This window comes from Odocoileus virginianus, chromosome 11, assembly GCF_023699985.2.
Source record: "Odocoileus virginianus isolate 20LAN1187 ecotype Illinois chromosome 11, Ovbor_1.2, whole genome shotgun sequence".
Lineage (NCBI taxonomy): Eukaryota > Metazoa > Chordata > Mammalia > Artiodactyla > Cervidae > Odocoileus > Odocoileus virginianus.
Window position 1 is genome coordinate 8,587,389 of NC_069684.1, and position 19,873 is coordinate 8,607,261.

General features: G+C 42.7%; 1 protein-coding gene across 1 annotated transcript; it reads right to left on the minus strand.

The window, feature by feature from the left end:
- Positions 1–11,627: 11,627 nt before the first annotated feature.
- On the minus strand, positions 11,628–19,327 carry SLC30A1 (solute carrier family 30 member 1). The gene is made up of 2 exons (XM_020881514.2): positions 18,094–19,327; positions 11,628–16,369 (listed from the first exon to the last, which is right to left on the minus strand). Exons 1-2 carry the CDS (start codon positions 18,707–18,709, stop codon positions 15,465–15,467), a joined length of 1,521 nt encoding a protein of 506 aa, XP_020737173.1. The 5' UTR covers positions 18,710–19,327; the 3' UTR covers positions 11,628–15,464.
- Between the last annotated feature and the right edge of the window lie 546 nt (positions 19,328–19,873).

The window sequence follows — 19,873 nt, forward strand, 5'->3', positions numbered from 1 at the left end:
CATGATGACCATGTATTGAGCTTCTGCTGAGTGCTAGGCACGCTCCCTATTTCACCACTGTTGAACTCAATCTGCTAAGACAGAAGCACTCCTGTCCTCATTTTACAGGTTAATAACTTGCTCACGGTTACATAACTCATTATTGCCAGACTTAAACGAGTCTCTGGCTCCGAAGTCCACATTCTCGTCTGCTGCATTCAGCAGGCTCCTTTTTCATGGGGAGGTCATACCACACTGGAAGCTCATTCTTTGTGGGATAAAGCATTTGTTCCGAACTCCAGGAGTTCAGACAGCAAGATGGCATCAGGGTCAGAGTCAGCAAAATGGTCCCTCGCTTCACCCTGCAGAGGATCCATGGGAGCTGGGAGGCCTTGGGACTGGAGCTGGTCGTCCAGTGGGTTGACTTTCACGCACAGAACCCTGCTGAATCACCGAGCCTGTCACTGCTATTACGCAACAAATCAGAACGCCACGAAACCAGCCCTGCTCCTCAGGATTGCTTCAACCCCAGGCTTTAGTGACTCAACAAAGGGCCAGTAACTGATGAAAGGGAAGCCCAAATGTTTGGAAAACCTGCTTTGTGGAAGTAATCTGATCTCCAGTCTGATCAAAGAATCAAGAAATCGTCGTTTCCTGGAATGTGGACCTTCCCTCGGTGGCATCCATTCCTGTCTTCTGGCTCCCCCTTGGGACTCCTGCCATACTATTTCCTCTTGCTGAAAGGCTCTCCTCCCAGAACCTGAGGGACTTGCCTCGCCTCCCTCTTAGCTCTCAACTCATTCAGTTGAGAAACAGTTGACTGTTTTTTATTCAGTCAGGCTTTCCTGGACTTTGTATCTAGAATATCAACAACAACCCTCCTCGCCAATATGCGGTTCAGTCGCTAAGTTGTGTCCAACTCTTGTGACCCCAAGGGCTGTAGCCCGCCAGGCTCCCCTGTCCATGGGGATTCTCCAGGCAAGAACACTGGAGAGGGTTGCCATGCCCTCCTCCAGGGGATCCTCCTGACTCAGGGATCAGACACAGGTTTCCTGCATTGCAGGCAGATTCTTTACAGACTGAGCCCCCAGGGCAGCCCAATATAGACGCATGTCAGTTCACGCTTTATCTTTCTCTCCTTAAATTTAATCTGATGTCATTTTACTTCTTTGTCTTGCCTCTACTAGAACTTCACAAGAAGCTTACTTCTGCAAGCTCCACAAGGATAGGGATTCGTGTTCACTGCCTTTTCTCTTAGCACTAGGACAGGGCCTTCTGCATAATAGGCATGCAGTAAATATTTTTTGGATGAAACCAATCTGTGCTTCAGAGAATGGTGAAATCCTGGAAAACTCCCACAGTTTAGTGTGACTTTAAGAGAAAAATCAAGAGTTTTAGAGGCCCAGATTTGAATCTAGACCTAATCTAGATGAATGCTCAATCCAGTTTAATAATTAATCTCGAATGATAATCTAGAGTACTACTTGGACTTCCCTGATGGCACAGTGGATAAGAATCTGCTTACCAATGCAGGGGACATGGGTTCAATCCCTGGTCCAGGAAGATCCCACATGCCAGGGGCAACTAAGCCCATGTGCCACAACCACTGAGCTGTCATGCTGCAACTACTGAAGCCCACGAGCCTGGAGCCTGTGCTCCACGGCAAGAGAGACCACCACGATGAGAAGCCCGTGCACCGCATCTAGAGAGTAGCCCCCACGCCCCCACTCTCTTCAACTAGAGAAAGCCCATGCAAAACAACCAAGACCCAGCACAGCCAAAAATAAACAGATAAATAAATTTTAAAAAAATCTAGAGTAGCCTCCAACTAATAATAAAATAAATGGGAAAAAAATAAAATAAAATTATATAAATAGCAAAAAAAAAAAAATTCTAGAGTAATACTTAATCTCACTAAGCCTCATTTTATGATTGGTTGAGGGAGAATGTTTGCCTCCTGGGATTATAGGGAGGACCAATAATAATTTCCTGAGTCCCATGCATTATTTCTTTAATCTTCACAACAATCCCATGAAGCTATACCGCTGTTGTCCCCAAAGAGAACAAAGTGATGTGCCCAGGGCGATAAAGAAAGGAAACAGGCCACAGGATTCCAACTCTCTCTCCAAAATCCATGCCTTAATCACCACCCCAGATGGGAAATGAAAGTGAAAGTTTGTATGAATAAAATGCTGGGCCCTAAAGGACAAAGGGCTTCCTTGGTGGCTCAGCTGATAAAGAATCTGCCTGTCATGCCGGAGACCTGGGTCTGATCCCTGGGTTGGGAAGATCCCCTGGAGAAGGGAAAGGCTACCCACTCCAGGATTCTGGCCTGGAGGATTCCATGGACTGTATAGTCCATGGAGTTGCAAACAGTCGGACACGACTGAGCGCCTTCCACTTTCACTTTCAATGGAGAAGCGGGGTTGGCAGTGTCCCTTGACTTCCCCACCCAAGCCCTCAGCAGAGCTGCTGCGAGCCAGCAATGCTCCCATACCGCCCAGGGCTCTGATGAGGAGGAGCAATCACTCACCAAGGGATGGCTCACCCCTGCGCTCGCCCGGGTCTGGTGACTTGCCTTGTCTTTCACATTCAAGGATGATCACTTCACTGTCTCCCCAGACATCACACCTGCCCCTCCAGGATCTTCTTTGGCCCTAGACCCTGGGACTTGGTCACTTTTGCATAGAGTAAGTAATATATAAGGAAGCAATATTTTATCTTCAGATCAACTGCTGTTCAGATATCACTAAAAGTGTTCTATAAGCTTCTTTTAAACGTGATTTCACCCTGGAGTAAGTAGGAAATGGTGACCCACTTCAGTATTCTTGCCCGGGAAATCCCATGGACAGAGGAGCCTGGCAGGCTATCATTCGTGGGATCTTGAAAGAGTCAGACATGATTTAGTTACTAAACAGCAACAACAAACCAAAGGAAATCTCGAGAGCAATATTGATAGCAGATAAAATGGAAATTAAGGCTAAAAGCATTAACAGAGATAAAGATCTTCACTTTAAAATGAGTTTTTTAAAGTCTTCAAGAAAATATAACTATCATGAGCTTGTATGCTTCTACTAATACAGTTCAGGCATACATAAATGAAAAACTGATAGAATCACAAAGAAAATTGGATAAATTCATGTTCATAGTGGGAAACTTTAACACAGCTCTCTTAGACACTGGTAGACAAATCAGACGAAGTGATGAACAAGCATGATTCATTTGACAGCTATATTAACAGAAATATACACCCCCCCTAAAATAGAGATCATACATTTTTTGATGTTTATGTGGCATATTTACCAAAAAAAAAGTCACAAAGTTTCAACAACATTTTAAAAAATAGATAAATGTGATCTCACAATTCAACCTAGTGCTGTTTAACAAGTGGCACAAATTGACTTCTATTTAAACCAGAAAAATATTTGCAGACACATATATTTATATACGCACATATATAGTTTTAAAATATAAGTTGATATATTATTGATACCATGTGTTCCATCATCAAAAATAGACAAAAAGTGCTTTCAAGACCTAATTTATACACTTAATAAAATTAACTGGGTTTTTTTTTTTTATGCATACAAAATGCTAGTGTTTAGCTTTAAATGATGAGGTAAGAGAGTTTCAGGTTGCTCTCTGCAAGCCCTTCTCCACAAATCCCACACTGTGGGCAAGAGCAGTCTTGACTTCCAATAAACGAAAAACCGCATGGGGTGGAATCACCACTGTCTTTTCTCTTTTGTATCAATACATTGGATTTTGGAGGAGGGTAGACATTTTCACGTCCTATTAAATAAGAGTTAACAAATGAATGTGACACAGTAATCTGGGGGAAGCAGATAATGAAGCAATTCTGCAGACTTTTTTTTTTTTTTTTTGCTGCTTATTAACTTGTGTTTCAAATAGCTGCCCCTTCTGCAACTTGTGTCTAAGTTATAATTAAGAGAGGAAAAATCCAGCTGAAAACCCTAAGATGGCCCAGGTTCCAAAGCAGCTACTGATGTTCAATAAAAACGCCTGAGCTTCGGACTCAGGAGTTACCTTAACAGATCTACCCAGGCATGTTCACCAGCAGTGCACTCAGAGGTTCTCAAACAGTTCGGTTACAAAAAAGGGGGGAATGTGAAAATCAGATGGTCCATTGATTTAGAAGGAAGTGGAGGAAGAGGAAAAGAGAAAGGAGAAGAAGAAAGTGAAGGAGAAGGCGAAGAATGAGGAGGAGGAGAAGGGAAGCGGGTGTTATCGTCTCCTTTGGGTCTGCTTCTCTGGAATTGCAGAGGGTGGCCCAGGCCTGCTGGGCTAGTGCAGTAGAAAAACATCATCAGCACTCTCCATTCTGTCATACCATTGTCCCTTAAAAGGATTTCTCATAAGATTCCTGAATCTCAGCTGAAAAGTTCTCAGGTCCAAGCTCTGTCCTTCGCAGAAATCAACAGGCTACCCAACAGCATGAGGACAGAGAGCACACACTCAGATGTCATCCATCACTGACCCTCCACAGCCTACATGAATTGCTGGAATTGTCTCTCTTGCTTTGAGCCTCAACCATTTTTCTTCCTCCCCCAAGTTGACTCCCCATAGCAGTCATAGAATCAATCATCAGGTAAACAACTGTTTGTCTTCAAGATACTTTACTATCCTGCAGGTAATGCTTGTCACAGAAGTTGCCTGGAGGGGGAAAAAAGGAGTCTAATGATTTTGAAAAAGAGAAATGTGGTACCACTGAAAAGAGTAAGAGTCCAGAGTGGGATTAATCAAGGTCTTGTGTGCCTGAGTGCACGTAAAATCACTTCTGTGCTGTGCTGTACTCTGTTTAGTTGCTCAGTTCAGTCGTTCTGTCACTCAGTCGTGTCCGACTCTTTGGGACCCCATGAACTGCAGCACACCAGGCCTCCCTGTCCATCACCAACTCCCAGAGTTTACTCAAACTCATGTCCATCGAGTTGGTGATGCCATCCAACCATCTCATCCTCTGCCATCCCCTTCTCCTCCCACCTTTAACCTTTCCCAGCATCAGGGTCTTTACCAAGGAGTCAGTTCTTCACATAAGGTGGCTAAAGTATTGGAGTTTCAGCTTCAGCATCAGTCCTTCCAATGAATATTCAGGACTGATCTCCTTTGTGATCCTCTGGACTGTAGCCCACAAGGCTCCTCTGTCCATGGGAGACTGAAGAATACTGAAGTGGGTTGCCAGGCCCTCCTCCAAGGGATCTTCCCAACCCAGGGATCGAAGCCTTGCCTCCTGCATCTCCTGCATTGCAGGTGGATTCTTTATGACTGAGCCACCAGGAAAGCCCAAGCAAGGTGTTAGGGGAAACTAATTAGTTTAGGAAAAGAGAGAAGACAGAAAGAATGGAGAAGGAGAAAAGAAAAAGAAGGAAAAGGGGGGAGGGGGAGTAAGAAATAATGGAATAGAATGCAAAACTGGCTAATATTTATTAAGCACTGAATGAAGGGCAGGAAAACTCAGCAGTGGCCGCAGGACTGGAAAAGGTCCGTTTTCATCCCAATCCCAAAGAAAGGCAATCCCAAAGAATGCTCATATTATTGCACAATTGCACACATCTCACACACTAGTAAAGTGATACTTAAAATTCTCCAAGCAAGGCTTCAGCAATATGTGAACAGTGAACTTCCAGATGTTCAAGCTGGTTTTAGAAAAGGCAGAGGAACCAGAGATCAAATTGCCAACATCTGCTGCATCATCGAAAAAGCAAGAGAGTTCCAGAAACACATCTATTTCTGCTTTCTTGACTATGCCAAAGCATTCAACTGTGTGGATCACAATAAACTGTGGAAAATTCTGAAAGAGATGGGCATACTAGACCACCTGACCTGCCTCTTGAGAAACCTGTATGCAGGTCAGGAAGCAACAGTTAGAACTGGACATGGAACAACAGACTGGTTGCAAATAGGAAAAGGAGTACATCAAGGCTGTATATTGTCACCCTGCTTGTTTAACTTATATGCAGAGTACATCATGAGAAATGCTGGGCTGGAGGAAGCACAAGCTGGAATCAAGATTGCCAGGAGAAATATCAATATCCTCAGATATGCAGGTGACACCACCCTTATGGCAGAAAGTGAAGAAGAACTAAAGAGCCTCTTGATGAAAGTGAAAGAGGAGAGTGAAAAAGTTGGCTTAAAGCTCAACATTCAGAAAACTAAGATCATGGCATCTGGTCCCATCACTTCATGGCAGATAGATGGGGAAACAGTGGAAACAAAGGCTGACTTTATTTTTCTGGGCCCCCAAATCACTGCAGATGGTGATTGCAGCCATGAAATTAAAAGATGCTTACTCCTTGGGAGGAAAGTTATGACCAAACTAGATAGCATATTAAAAAGCAGAGACATTACTTTGCCAACAAAGGTCCGTCTAGTCAAGGCTATGGTTTTTCCAGTGGTCATGTATGGATGTGAGTTGGACTGTGAAGAAAGCTGAGCACCGAAGAACTGATGCTTTTGAACTGTGGTGTTGGAGAAGACTCTTGAGAGTCCCTTGGACTGCAAGGAGATCCAGCCAGTCCATCCTAAAGGAGATCAGTCCTGGGTGTTCATTGGAAGGACTGATGTTGAAGCTGAAACTCCAGTACTTTGACTACCTGATGCAAAGAGCTGACTCTTTGGAAAAGACCCTGATGCTGGGAGGGATTGGGGGCAGGTGGAGAAGGGGATGACAGAGGATGAGATGGTTGGATGGCATCACCAACTCAATGGACATGGGTTTGGGTGGACTCCAGGAGATGGTGGTGGACAGGGAGGCCTGGCGTGCTGCAGTTCATGGGGTCGCAAAGAGTTGGACACAACTGAGTGACTGAACTGAAGTGAACTGAATTGAAGGGCAGGAATTGTTCAAAATGCTTTACTTATGTTGATTCGTTTAATATATATATAACTATATATATATATATAATATATATATATAACAACCCTATAAAAAACACTACTAGTATCCTCATTTTTCGGATGAGAAAGCTAAGGCAGACATCTTACCAAATGTTACGTAGTCAGTGAGTCTGAGTTTTGAAGCTTGGCAGTCTGACTCCAGAGCCAACCACTTTGTGTACCATGTAATTTGAAGAGCCTGCATCACTCAGTTCTCCTACCCTCATCTCTGGATTGAAGATGGTGCTAGCATTTATTCATAGAGTGATTGGCTAAAATATTTACACAGTGCCAGAACACAGAATGTGGTAGAGAGGCTTCCCTGGTGGCCCAGTGGCTAACACTCTGTGCTCCCAATGCAGGCAGCTGGGGTTCAATCCCTATTCCGGGAACTAGATCCTTCATGTCACAAGTAAGAGAGCCCACAAACCACAATTAAAGATTCCATGTGCTGCAACTAAGACCTGGTGCAGCCAAAAATAGGGGAGGTAGGTACAAGTTCATTTTTGCCCCATGTGGTCCTCACAAGAACCCTATAAAGGACGTATTATTCCCATTTCACAGATCTGAAAACTGAGACTCCAAGAAGTATCAAATCAGCCAAGGCCATATTCCTAATAAGATGTGGAGGTGAAGAACGGGCTAGAGAGAGAAGAGAGAGAAGGAAGGAGGCGAGAGGCGGGAGCAGACTCTAAGTGGAGCGAGAGGAGAAAGGTGAGGAGAAGAAAGCAGAGCCTGCTGTGGCAAGTGCTGCTCTTGAGTCACTTCAGGGGGTCTCTGGGCTTTTCAAGAGGACATCTCTAATCCACACAAAGCTGATTCACTCACCCTGAGCTCTTCTTTCATTCAACTGGGTCCTGTCACAACATACAAGGAAGTCTGGACTCCCACCAAACCCCTTATGGAATTGCTTATCCCTGAAGCTTGATATCACCACATAAAAACTCAGACCACATGCATAAAGAAAACCCCTGATTGTATTTCACATATTCAACTTTAGCATCTTCTTCCTACCTTAAAACCATATATCAATGTTTCATTAACTTTCTTATCCAAATAAAATGGTTGCATAAGCATGAAACAAAAGCTATACAGTCATTTATGGCATCTAGCCCTTTTCTGATAAAATTCTATTTATAAGTTAGTCTGTACTTTAACTTCATGATAGCAAACGTTTAGTAGTAATAAATATAGAGGTTTAGTGTATCAATCATATTTATGTGCTAATAAATGTATTTAGTTTCTTATTGCTGCCATGACAAGCTACCACAAACTTAGTGGCTTAAAACAAGACAAACATACTTTACATGTCTAGAGGTCATAAGTCCAAAATGAGTTTTATGGAATAAATGCAGGCATCAGTAGGCTGCACTCCTTCTGGAGGTTCTAAGGGTGAATTGGTTTAAATTAAAGTCTCACACCTCCCAGCTCACACTGCTTAGAATGGCTATTCTGAGACTGTTTAAATCAAAGTCTACAAATAACAAATGTTGGAGAGAATGTGGAGAAAAGGGAACCCTCATAAACTGTTAAGGGAAATGTAAATTGTTAATTGGTGTACTCATTATGGAAAAAAGTATGGAGGTTCCTTAAAAACTAAAAATAGAACTACCATAGGATCCAGCAATTCCACTCCTGGGTATGTATACTGAAAAAACAAAAACACTAATTTGAAACAGTTATATGTGAACCCCAACATTCATAGCAGCACTATTTACAATAGCTAAGACATGGAAGCAACTCAAGTGCCCATCAAGAGATGACTGGATTAAGAATATGTGAGATATATATTCAACAATATATATATAACTCTCTATATATATAACAACAGAATGTTACTCAGCCATAGAAAATAATGAAATTCTGCCTTTTGCAGATGGACTTAAACAATATTAAGTTCAGCAAAATGAGACAGAGAAAGATAAATACTTATATGTGAAATCTCAAATATGATACAAATGAACTTATGTACAAAACAGAAATAGACTCACAGATATAAAAAATAAATTTATGGTAACTAAAAGGAAAAGGGAAGAAGGAGGGACAAATTAGGGGTACAGATACAAACTACTATAAATAAAATAGACAAGCAACAAGGATATACTGTGTAACACAGGGAATTATACTCATTATCTTGTTATAATCTATCTGTGCTCTGCTCAGTCATGTCCGACTCTTTGCGGCCCTTTGGACTATAGCCCACCAGGCTCCTCTGCCCTTGGAATTTTCCAGGTAAGAATACTGGAGTGGGTGCCATTTTCTCCTCCTATAATGGAATATAATCTTCAAAAATACTGAAAAACTATGTTATATGCCTCAAAGTAACATTATACTATAAATCTATACTTCCAAAAAATAAAGTGTGGATAAATTTTGTCTAGAATTGTCCTTGACGTTTTCACAATTAGAAGAAAAATAAGGGTCAATCCTTAAGATTTCTATTTGAATATTCAAATCTATACTTTAATTAAGGGCACTGGTTTTGAACCTCTTTTACAATGCCAGAAAATTCGATTCTTATACTCCAAAAAAAGATATGGTTTCCATGACCAATTCAGTTGGCCACATCTGCACTACTTCCTTAAGCAGAACAATCTTCTTAACCTCTCAGAGGAGTTCCCATCTACCTGGTCTTTTCAATGGCTGTAAGTCTCAGAAATCAAATCTTTGGATTGTCTATTTGACTCTGTAGGAATGGAAGTCCAAGCTTCGTTCTTGGACTTTGAGATGGAGCTGAAGTTCAAACAAAACACAAAGAATCTATGTTACTTGGTCTGTGTAAACGGAGGAAAATAGAGATGGCATTTGGATCATGTGGGAGAGACAGGAGTTCCACCGGGTCAGTCCCTCACGGTGGTCCAGGGCCAGGCTGCATCCCTCGGAGACATTTGCAAAAGTTGGGGTGTGTTGATGTTGAGCCAGGGGAACTGGAGGAGCTACAAACACTTGTCTGGAAGGAGATTGGGTTACTAAGTTCAGCGCACGGGACACTTCTGTATTAGGATACATTTTCTCACCCAAATGCTAATAGCATCTCTGTCGAAAACCAAATCATCTGCCGGCATCTCCTCATTCACACTTAGTTCAATCACCTCTGCTCTCCAGTTCTCCAAACACCCAGTTTTCAGCATAAAAAGATATGTAGGCCGTAGGTGTTTGTGGTTCAAGTGCAGTTCCCACCTTAAACAACACTTGTACTGATAGTGGCTTAGCTGACTACTTTGTAATGATGGGCACTGTCTGCAAGGCTAGACTGAAACCGAGAAACACTAAATTCTAAAAAATATTATTATTCCTGTGCCCCATGTAATTTGAATAACACAACCATAAGTTCTGATTTTTCGTCTGGTGACTACACTGATTTTTTTGTAAATATCAAATACTGTAAAATGTATTTTCTTTTTTTTTTTTGGCCTATCTATTGCTGCTTCTTGCATGAAAATTTAAAAGAATTCTTCATTCTGAATTTACTCATGAAATAGGTTGTTGACAGTTCAAAGTAATGGGAAAGCGTGCTACTTGATGCGTTCTAGATCTCTTGCTAAATTCCAGTTCTGGCTCCATCTCTATCTGGATGCCTTTGGGTAAGGTACTTGATATCCACTGTTCTGCCAAATGGGAATAATGGAATGTGGCTAACAGTTTGTAAGGATTAAATGAAAATGTCTGTGGCTGGTAGGTAATAACTGCTTGGTATATTTTAGCTATTAATAAGTGTTATTGCTATGTCCTCTTCCATGCCTGCCATTCCTCAATATTCCCTCAACCACCTTTGAATGCTTGCAGTGTGCTAGACCCTGAGGAAATAAAAAAGATAGCTCTGACCTCATAGGATTTATCTTTAAAAAGGAAATAGGTTTGTAAATAAGCAAATACAACAAAGTGCTATTACTTGATTTAAAAGAGAAAAGGCTATATAGGCTCTAGTGAGGAGATGGCAAAAATGGTCAATTCTGAAGGCTCAGAAATGTCTATGGGATTTCTTTAAAAACATTGTCATTGACTTTTGTAAGCATATATTCACCTAATTTAAAAGCAACAGCTCTCATCCAGATGTGCAATGCATAGTACATAAGGTTTTAGGAAATGTTGGCAGTACTTCTGGAAAGACCTGGTAATTCTTTTCTGAATGATTAATTGTAAGATACATCCTAATAAGAAATATAGTTGGCCAAAAGGAGTGGTAAGATACCACTGATTGTATTGATGCATTCTGATCTCAGAAATGTTCAAGTATGAAAAAAATGTGGAATCAATTGTAGTAGTCTCCTCTGGTACTGTAATTCAACTCTGGATCTTACAATTAATTGCTTGGAAAAGAATTACCAGAAAATACAGTCCAGTGGTCCCCTCTTGGGCTTCCCTGGTGGCTCAGATGGTAAAGACTCCGCCTGCAACGTGGGAGACCCGGGTTCGATCCCTGGGTCACGAAGATCCCCTGGAGAAGAAAATGCCAACCCACTCCACTATTCTTGCCTGGAGAGTTCTAGGGACAGAGGAGCCTGGCGGGCTACAGCCCATAGGGCTGCAGAGTCGTACACGACTGAGCGACTCTCTCTCTCACACACACACACACACTTTTAGTCTCCTCTTATCCATGAAGGACACATTGCAAGTCCCCCAGTGGTTGCTTGAAATCGTGGCTAGTATGACACTGGTTCAATCCCTGGTCTGGGAAGATCCCACATTCTCCAGAGCAACTAAGCCTGTGTGCCACAACTACTGGGTGAGGCCATATGCACAAAACAATGAAGTAGATATTAAAATTAGTTTATTTTTCTACTTAACTTTTAATAAATGAGAAGAAACACAGTAGTCTGTCTCATAAAGAACATTTATAATACATAACAATCCATAAAGCCTCATGGTGAGGTAGGAACAGCTTTGGAAAACAACGCACAGTCAGAAACATACAAAAAGTTAGGTAAAATGTTGCAGCACTAAAGACATTTTATCTGCATCTGCATTTCATGAGATGATAATTGCATTTTACTGTGCCACATCTGGCCCAAAAGACACCCTGTGGCAGACACAAAACAACACAACATAGAAGTTTCATAAAGAATCACAGAATACACTGATACACTTCATTGTGCTGTTTCAAGGCAGAACCATAACATGGTGATTTGTGTCTTTTTATATATAACCACATATTAATTGTATGTTACATTCCCTTCAGTATCTTTTTGCCAAAGACACTGAACCATAAAGTTTTTGGTTTAAAAGTTGAAATTGAATGACATACAAAAGGCTCCTGTGCCAGTGAAAATGACTGCTAAGTATTTCAGAACTTGTTAGTAAAACTAAATAGCATTGCCACATAATAGCGGTAGAGTTACGTCAAAATAGCGCTGTTATAATTCCCGTTTCAGATGGTCAAACACTGTATGACAGTTTCAATTTAAACAACAAGCCCTCCACCTTCCCAAGTTTTAACACTGTTTTATGACTTAACTGAAACTCTATTAAAATAAATATTTCTATATTGTAGGATTCTTCTCCATATTTGTGTATGTGTGAACATCTTAAGACAGCAGGTAAATGACATTTCATCAAATGATATTCGTTTATAAACAGTAAAAATCTACAACTCAATACCAGTTAGCCTACTAATACTTCACATTAGGTTCCATAGGCCTTTTCCTTCAAACCTTTCAAAAATTCAAATTAACTGAGGATGTTAACAAGATACAAACATTAATATAGTCTTCTACTTGTGATTTTCCAAGGTGCTCTTGATGCAAATTCTTTCTGTTCAAATTACATACCTTAGTTACTCAAACATACTACTTTCTAAAATGTTAAAATACACACAGCAAAGTTTCTGAGTTTTTTACTTTTCCTTTAGGTTCTAGTTCATACTTTATACAGGGCAGATGCTCTCTGAAAAAAAAATTTTATTAAACAATCATATAACTAAAAGGTGACAATGGAGAATTAAATCTCTCTCATCACTAAGGCGGAATTTAGGTTGGAAAAAAATGTCTGGGTTGGTTTTAATTCAGGCACATGCAGCACCTCCTTCTTACTAAATTGAGACAACAGACATATCTGTAAACACATATTCTAAATACACTGATCTTGCTCAAATATAAAAGAGCCAGCAGGAGAGATGCACCTCCTAAAACCGATGCAGTGTTATAAAACAGCATTTAAATACTGGGTTTAAGTCTCCTAATAATTAATGGAATTTCCCTCATTTTCTTTCAGGAAGGAATAAACTATTTTGGAAAAGACACTTAAATCCCACAATATTTAAATATAAAAGCATTTTTTAAAGATAATGCTAATATAGCTAAAAATGGGTTAGAAAGTGCATTGCAAAGAAATAAATAACTCTGCTAAAACTGAAAAGGTGAGTCAGGGCCCACATGATTTTACTATTATGACAGAAATCCTTTGAAAAAGAGAATCCTATGGTACCACTTTGTTACTTATGAGCTACTTAAAATTATGAAAAGTGAAATAACTAAAATCTAAAGGCTGTTACTTTCAAAGCACTTTGAAAAAAAAAAATAGCCCTTGTCCCATGCTTATACACCATTTAAAAAAAACTTCTTTCAGTTGATGTCTTATGCCTTATGCAACCTTTAATAGACCCAATAGAGCATTGTAAAGAAAACCTCACTGAATGTAATATATATTACCAGTTATCCTTTTGTATCACTACTGAAATATTTCTATAACATAAATTGTTTTGAGATCTTCAAAAAATGGTAAATCAAGAATGTACATGATATAATTTGAAGCTTTCTCTTGTTCACTCATATGAAATTCCCCCAATTTCATGTTTTAAAAAAATGTTTGCAAAATTTCAAGTAACTACCAGTTTAGGAATTGAAATATATAATATCAGAAGAGTATTAAATGATAAAGATGTATTGCAAATTGGCAGGTTATGGTTTTGGCCCAATATAGTAAATATGAACTTACAAACTGTGTTCCTAAAATTACCTCATTCTCAATGGAAAAATCGGGTGTTCTTAAACAGGCCCATTGCCAGCAACAGGCTTATACTAGGAAAAAAATCACACTGTCTACCACAAAAGATCGTCCCTTTAAAAAGTTAACTGTCAAATGCCAACGTTTTCATCTTAAGACCCACTAAACAATGAATTATTTCAAATCCCCAAAGGTAGCCATCCCCAAAGTAGTCAGCTATAAAAGGTACTAAAGTAGTCAGGATACCTTGTTTCTAGAAAAATAGAGCTATACATGATAACTGATATTAATATTCATCCTTTTGAGGACAAAAATCTAGTTTCTTCACAAAGCATAATCCCTCTCTATCAGAAAAATATAACTTAAATACCCTTAAATAATATTTGTGTATGGATTTGAAATCCATACGAACAATGAAATAGCCAAAAACAGTTTCCTGTATAGATACTAAGACATCTTGCAAAATAAGCCACTATTGGAAGGTCTAAGCAATGTCAAGACAGAATGACTTGTCTTAACTAATTTTGCTTTTTGACAGTTTAATATCCAAACTGCATTAACCTTCAGGTTTTTCTCTCAAGTCAATGGCTCTTGGCAAAGCACAAGCATTGCTGGTTGGGCTCAAAAAGCTGCTTGAATCCATTCATGACTGGTCACTGTGAAATGACTCCGAAGTTATTTTTAAAACTCACAATTGAAAAGATTAGATTAATAAGCTTTCATTTAACATCTAATTATTAGATTAAATTAAACAGTCTTCAAAATATTTATCATATATATTTTATGAGTAAACTTTCAACTCTGTTTCTAATGCCAATCTTTCAAAGAAAGTAATGCTGGTGAACATATCCATCTTTCAGGCTACCTTTGTTTTGTTTTTAAAGTTAAAATTCTCAGAATAATTTAGATATGTAGTCTGATTATTAACTTACAAGAATATAAATATTTAATTTGGTAAAACTTCCTTCCCTGCTCTTACTGCCCATATGCCCTATTATAGGTACACTAGTTCAATTTAATTATCTGTTTATTAGAATAATACTCAGCAACATAGGATACAGAGTAGTAACTGATCTTCAGTATCATAAAACCCCATGTGAAGAAAAAAAAGAACTTTTCCTAATAATATTCATGAGTCATTCTTAAAATATGCTGTCATTATGCTATGTAATGATCTCAAAGGGCAAGTAAATATTACATAAAACATCAAAGGAAACAGACCTGTTGATTTTTAGAGTTCTAGCAATTATAATTCTAACAAACAAAATATAACACTGGGGGAAAAGAAAAGCAGAGAAATTCCAGTAACAATTTATTTATCCCCCTAATTAGTTTTTTACCATTGAAAAACTGGAAATCAAATAGCATTATGTTATATAAGGTTTATACTTAAAACAAAAATGTAACATAGTGTTAAAACTGGCTTTCCAAAACTGTTACAGCATAGCTGTACTCTGCACTAATAAATCACAAAGTTGTAATATAGAACTCTGTTAAGCAGTCCCATTATGTTCTTACAAAAATAGAATTAAACTGTGTGACCAGACAAGGACTTCAATTACACTACTTGGCAAACATAGAATTTCAATGGAGTCTTTTTTCCTCTTGCAGTTTAAAGCAAAAGTCAAACATCACATCTTTTTCAAGACTCACAAAGATGATTCAGGTTGTTTGTTTGGCATTTTTTTAATCTCTATCACAACAGCAGGGATGTTTTCAACTTTAGTCCTCTTGGGCTGCTTCTCTAGATTGTCACTAAGTTCTAAACAAGAAATGCTAACTGATGGGGCCTTTTCTGCATCCTTTCCAGACTGGGCTTGTGGCCGTGTCCCACAACATTGCTTCAAAGCACACTGAGTTCTGCAGGCAAGTTCACACGGGACTACACTTGACTTAGAGCCTACACTAGCAAATTCAGGCTGAATGGTGGTAGCGTGAATTCCGTGATTATGGAAAACGTCTTTAATGATCTTAGCCACCTGCATGTATGATGTCGGGTCTTCACATTTTATGTGAGCAGTGGCAATGATTCTGCTTCCAGCAAGCTGCCAAACATGTAATTCATGAACTTCCTCAACTCCTTCAACATTTCGAAGTTCTTTTATCAAATTTTTGATATCAATTTGTTTAGGAACAGTTTGGAGAAGAATAAGAGCAGACTCCTTAAGCAATGGATAAGTTGTGTAAAGAAGTATACAAACCATTACAATACAAAGAGTTGGATCTAAATATAGTACCCAGCAAGGACCAGCCTCTTGAACTGTTGCCTGAGTACTATTAACTAATTCTACAAATGCTTTGCAGGGGTCAGGTATACACGGGTTCACACAAATCTCCCCTTCAGGACAACCTTTCCAATTAAAGTAAAAGACTAAGGCATTTACTACCACAATCACTGAACCCAAAGCATCTCCAAAGACATGCAGAAAAACTCCACGCATGTTAAGTTGTCCAGTCTTATCTTCATCCTCTTCCAATTCCACCTCTTCAGGTTCTCTGATAAGATTCCCATTCACTTGTACTTCCATTGCATCATTTCTGGACTTTTCTGGATCTACAAAGAAATAAACATTCTGTATCAAACACATCTAAAGTGTTTATATAAACATTCTTGCCTAATTCCATTTAAGAGATGGAGGTGAAAATTTTTCATAAAACATACGAAGAAATGTGCTCAGAGCAATTTAATATAAATTGACATGCTGGGAACAGCCCAGGACATAAGGTCAGGGCTAAATTAAGTCATTAAGATGATACTACTTTCTCATACTCCAACCTCCTACCTTCCCACTTCCAAATGAAGTTCACCTTTTCTGTGGGGTCCTGGGAACATTCTATACTTGTTGGCATATATCAAAAACAAAACAAAATTGAATGCTATCACCCCAAATCATAAACAACTATGGATAAGTCTAATACAAATGGCTGACCTGACACAGAGCTCTAGTCACTTTTCATCATTAAGGTGTTAAGGTTAACTTTTAGACTTTTGTCACTTAAAAATGATGAGTCCCTTGATAGAAGGGGTTTAGAAACTGACAAATCAACCATACAAACCTATCAACAATCACACAGACTTCAGGAAAAGTTGGAACTAAATGATCACTATCTACTCTACTAGCTCCTAAACCAAACATATCGATCCTTTAAAGGAATTATACACACCAGTACAGCTTAATATTCTTTGGAATAACTCCTTGCAGAGTAGAAGTTAGAGGAAATTCAATTGTTTATTAAGCATTTTCAATGTACAATTTCAATTTCATTAACATGATATCCTGAATCCTAGAAAGAGGAAAACTGTCTATGTAGTGTCATGCATGTGTGGTTACACAAATAGGTAAAAGAAATTGATATTTCCATATAAATGGAAAACAGTGGGAGGAAATACACCAGCCTATTAAAAATATCACTGAGCTTGGTTAGTTGGGCATTAGGATGATTCCTTTTCCTATCTTCTCTTTCAACACCTATTTCCCAATTTCCTTCCAAGAGCACTTAATGTTTAGAATGAAAACTACCCATTAAAAATATAAGAAGCATAAATTATCATCACTTTTACCTGAGTACAATCACGACAAATCCTAAGTGAAATGTTAAAACATGCCCAGACAGGTCCTAAGTCTAGGATTTTCAGGATTGGGTTTAGACTTCAGAAAATTAACCGAAACATGCATTGCTGTTCATAACAGAAACCTTTAACCAAGATTTTGAGTTCAGGAAATTCAGTCACTAAGATCGCTCTGAATACAACATTAAGAAACTTGTTTGAAGGGCAAAAGTACTACTTGGGCAGAGCAAGGTTCCAAACATCCAACAACTAAGGACCAACAGGGGATTCTCTCCGGTTTTCCAAGAGGGTCAAGAAATTTAATTAGGAAGCATTGCTGATCCCGCTAACGCCAAAATCAGACAGTCTCTTGGAACGACAGCCCGTAAAAGGCTGCCAAGTGCAGTTGCGGACCGCAGCGGGCTGAGGGTCACCTCCTGACCTTTTGCCCGCTCTCATCTACACCCCCATACCGGGAGCGGGGGACGCACTTCCCCGGCTGCTAACACCCGGCTGAAAGCGGGGGGTGCGGGAGAGGGGGGCGTTTGTTTCGGCGGCTTCTCCGCAGGTGCGGGTGCGGGAGCCGGCCCAGGAAGGAGCGGCCCCGAGGCGGCGCGGCGCGGCCGGCTCGGGCGCCAGGGGGCGTGCGGGCCACCCCGCCCGTGACCATCCCGGGGTCCGGGCTCCCCAGGGCCAACCACCTGCGGCGGCGACTTTTCTCTCCTCACCTGTCTGGTCCAATTTCAGCCCGTTGGAGTTGCTGCTGTTGGCCACCAGGATGTTGGTCTCCTCCTGGTCGGGACCCTGCTCTCCCGGCGTCACGGCGTTGTCGCTACCCCCAGAGCGGCTGCTTTTGCTGCGGGCCCCCTTGGCGAGGCCGTGGCTGTGCCCCCCATGCGAGTGGCTGTGGCTGGAGTCGTCGCCAAAGCCGCTGTGGTGGTGAAAGAGACACAGCCCCAGCACGTTGACCACCAGCCCCGCCACGCCGACCCCGAAGACCACCAGCGGCTGCTGCATCTCGTGCGGCTCGATGAAGCGCTCGATGGCCTCCAGCAGGATGGCGAAGCAGAGGCCGGTCAGGAAGATGGCGTTCACCAGAGCCCCCATCACCTCGGCCCGGATCCAGCCGAAGGTGTTCTTCTGGGTGGCGTGGGTCCGCCGGGCGAAGCGCTCGGCCACCAGCGCCACCACCAGCGCCAGCACGTCCGACAGCATGTGGAAGGAGTCGGAGAGCATCGCCAGGGACGTGGTCACCCGGCTCACCACCACCTCCAGGACCATGAACATGAAGGTCAGTAACAGCATGCAGAGCAGCCGGCCCCGGTTCCGACCCCAGCACCCCATGGCTGCGGCTGAGGAGCCCGCCCGAGCGCGGCCCGGACACTCCTGAGGAGGCGGCGAGGCGCCGAGGAGCCGGCGACGGAGGGAGGGAGGGCGGGCGGCGCGGGGCTCGGGAGTGTGCCGCGGGGCCTCGGTGACCGGACAGGGGCGGGCGAGCCCGGGGTCTAGCCGCCGAACCCCCGCGCCTGCGGGCGACCCCGGCCGGCTGGCGGGGCGCAGCTCCTCCTCAGGCGTCCGTTCTCGGAGCCGGCTCCGAGGCCCGGCTCAGCTCCAGCAGCCCCCACACACCCACAGCGGGGCGGCGGCGGAGGCGGCAGGGAGCTGGGGCTCCCGAAACCGGCCGACAGAGAGCCGGAGCAGGAGCGAGCGGGCGGGAGGGCGGCGGCGGGGGCGGGCGACCGGCAGCTCAGCGCTGAGGACGCTCCAAGCATCTGCGGGTTCTCCGCGCAGGTCTTCCCCTCAGGCGGTCTTCCTCCGGTGTGGCTCGGACCGAGGAGCCGACGCCTGAAGAGCTAAAGAGGCGGCGGCCACGGCTGCTGCACTCGGCCCGGTGTCGGGCGCCTTCTTCGCCACCCGCCGCCCCCCCCGCCTTTGCAGACGGTTTACAAAAAAACTTTGCTTTGCACTCGGAACCCCCGTTTTCACACGGACCCGAGCGTGACAAGGCCTCGCCGCCCCGCCCACCATGCCCGGCACGCCTTCCCATTGGCCAGGACCCCCTCACGACAGCCGCCACGTCCCGCCCACCCGCGCTCGCTATTGGGTGGAGGCTCAGAGGGGCGGGGAGGAGGCGGTGTCGCGGCTTCAACAGATGGGGGCGGGGCCTTTCCCTTCAGGAGCCGGGCGTGGGCCGGGGGCCGCGGCCGGGTGCAGCGACAGGCGTCGTGGGGGAGGGTAGGGGGCGCGGGCCGCGTGCAGCAGGAGGGGGAGGGGCAGGGCGGGGCAAGCCGGGTCCCCTCGGCGTGGCGGGCCTCTTGCCCGGGCGCTGCGGGTCCTAGCAGCCCCCCTCACACCTGCCGGGGGCCAGGCAGCAAACAGACTTTGATCCTCCTAGCCGGGTCCACGTGGGGCGGGCCGTTCGGCCGCCGTGTGACAGTCGGCAGCCTGGGAAGGGCCGGGAGGGGGAGCCCCAGTGTGAGGGGCGGCGGGGGGCGCGGGGGCGCGCTC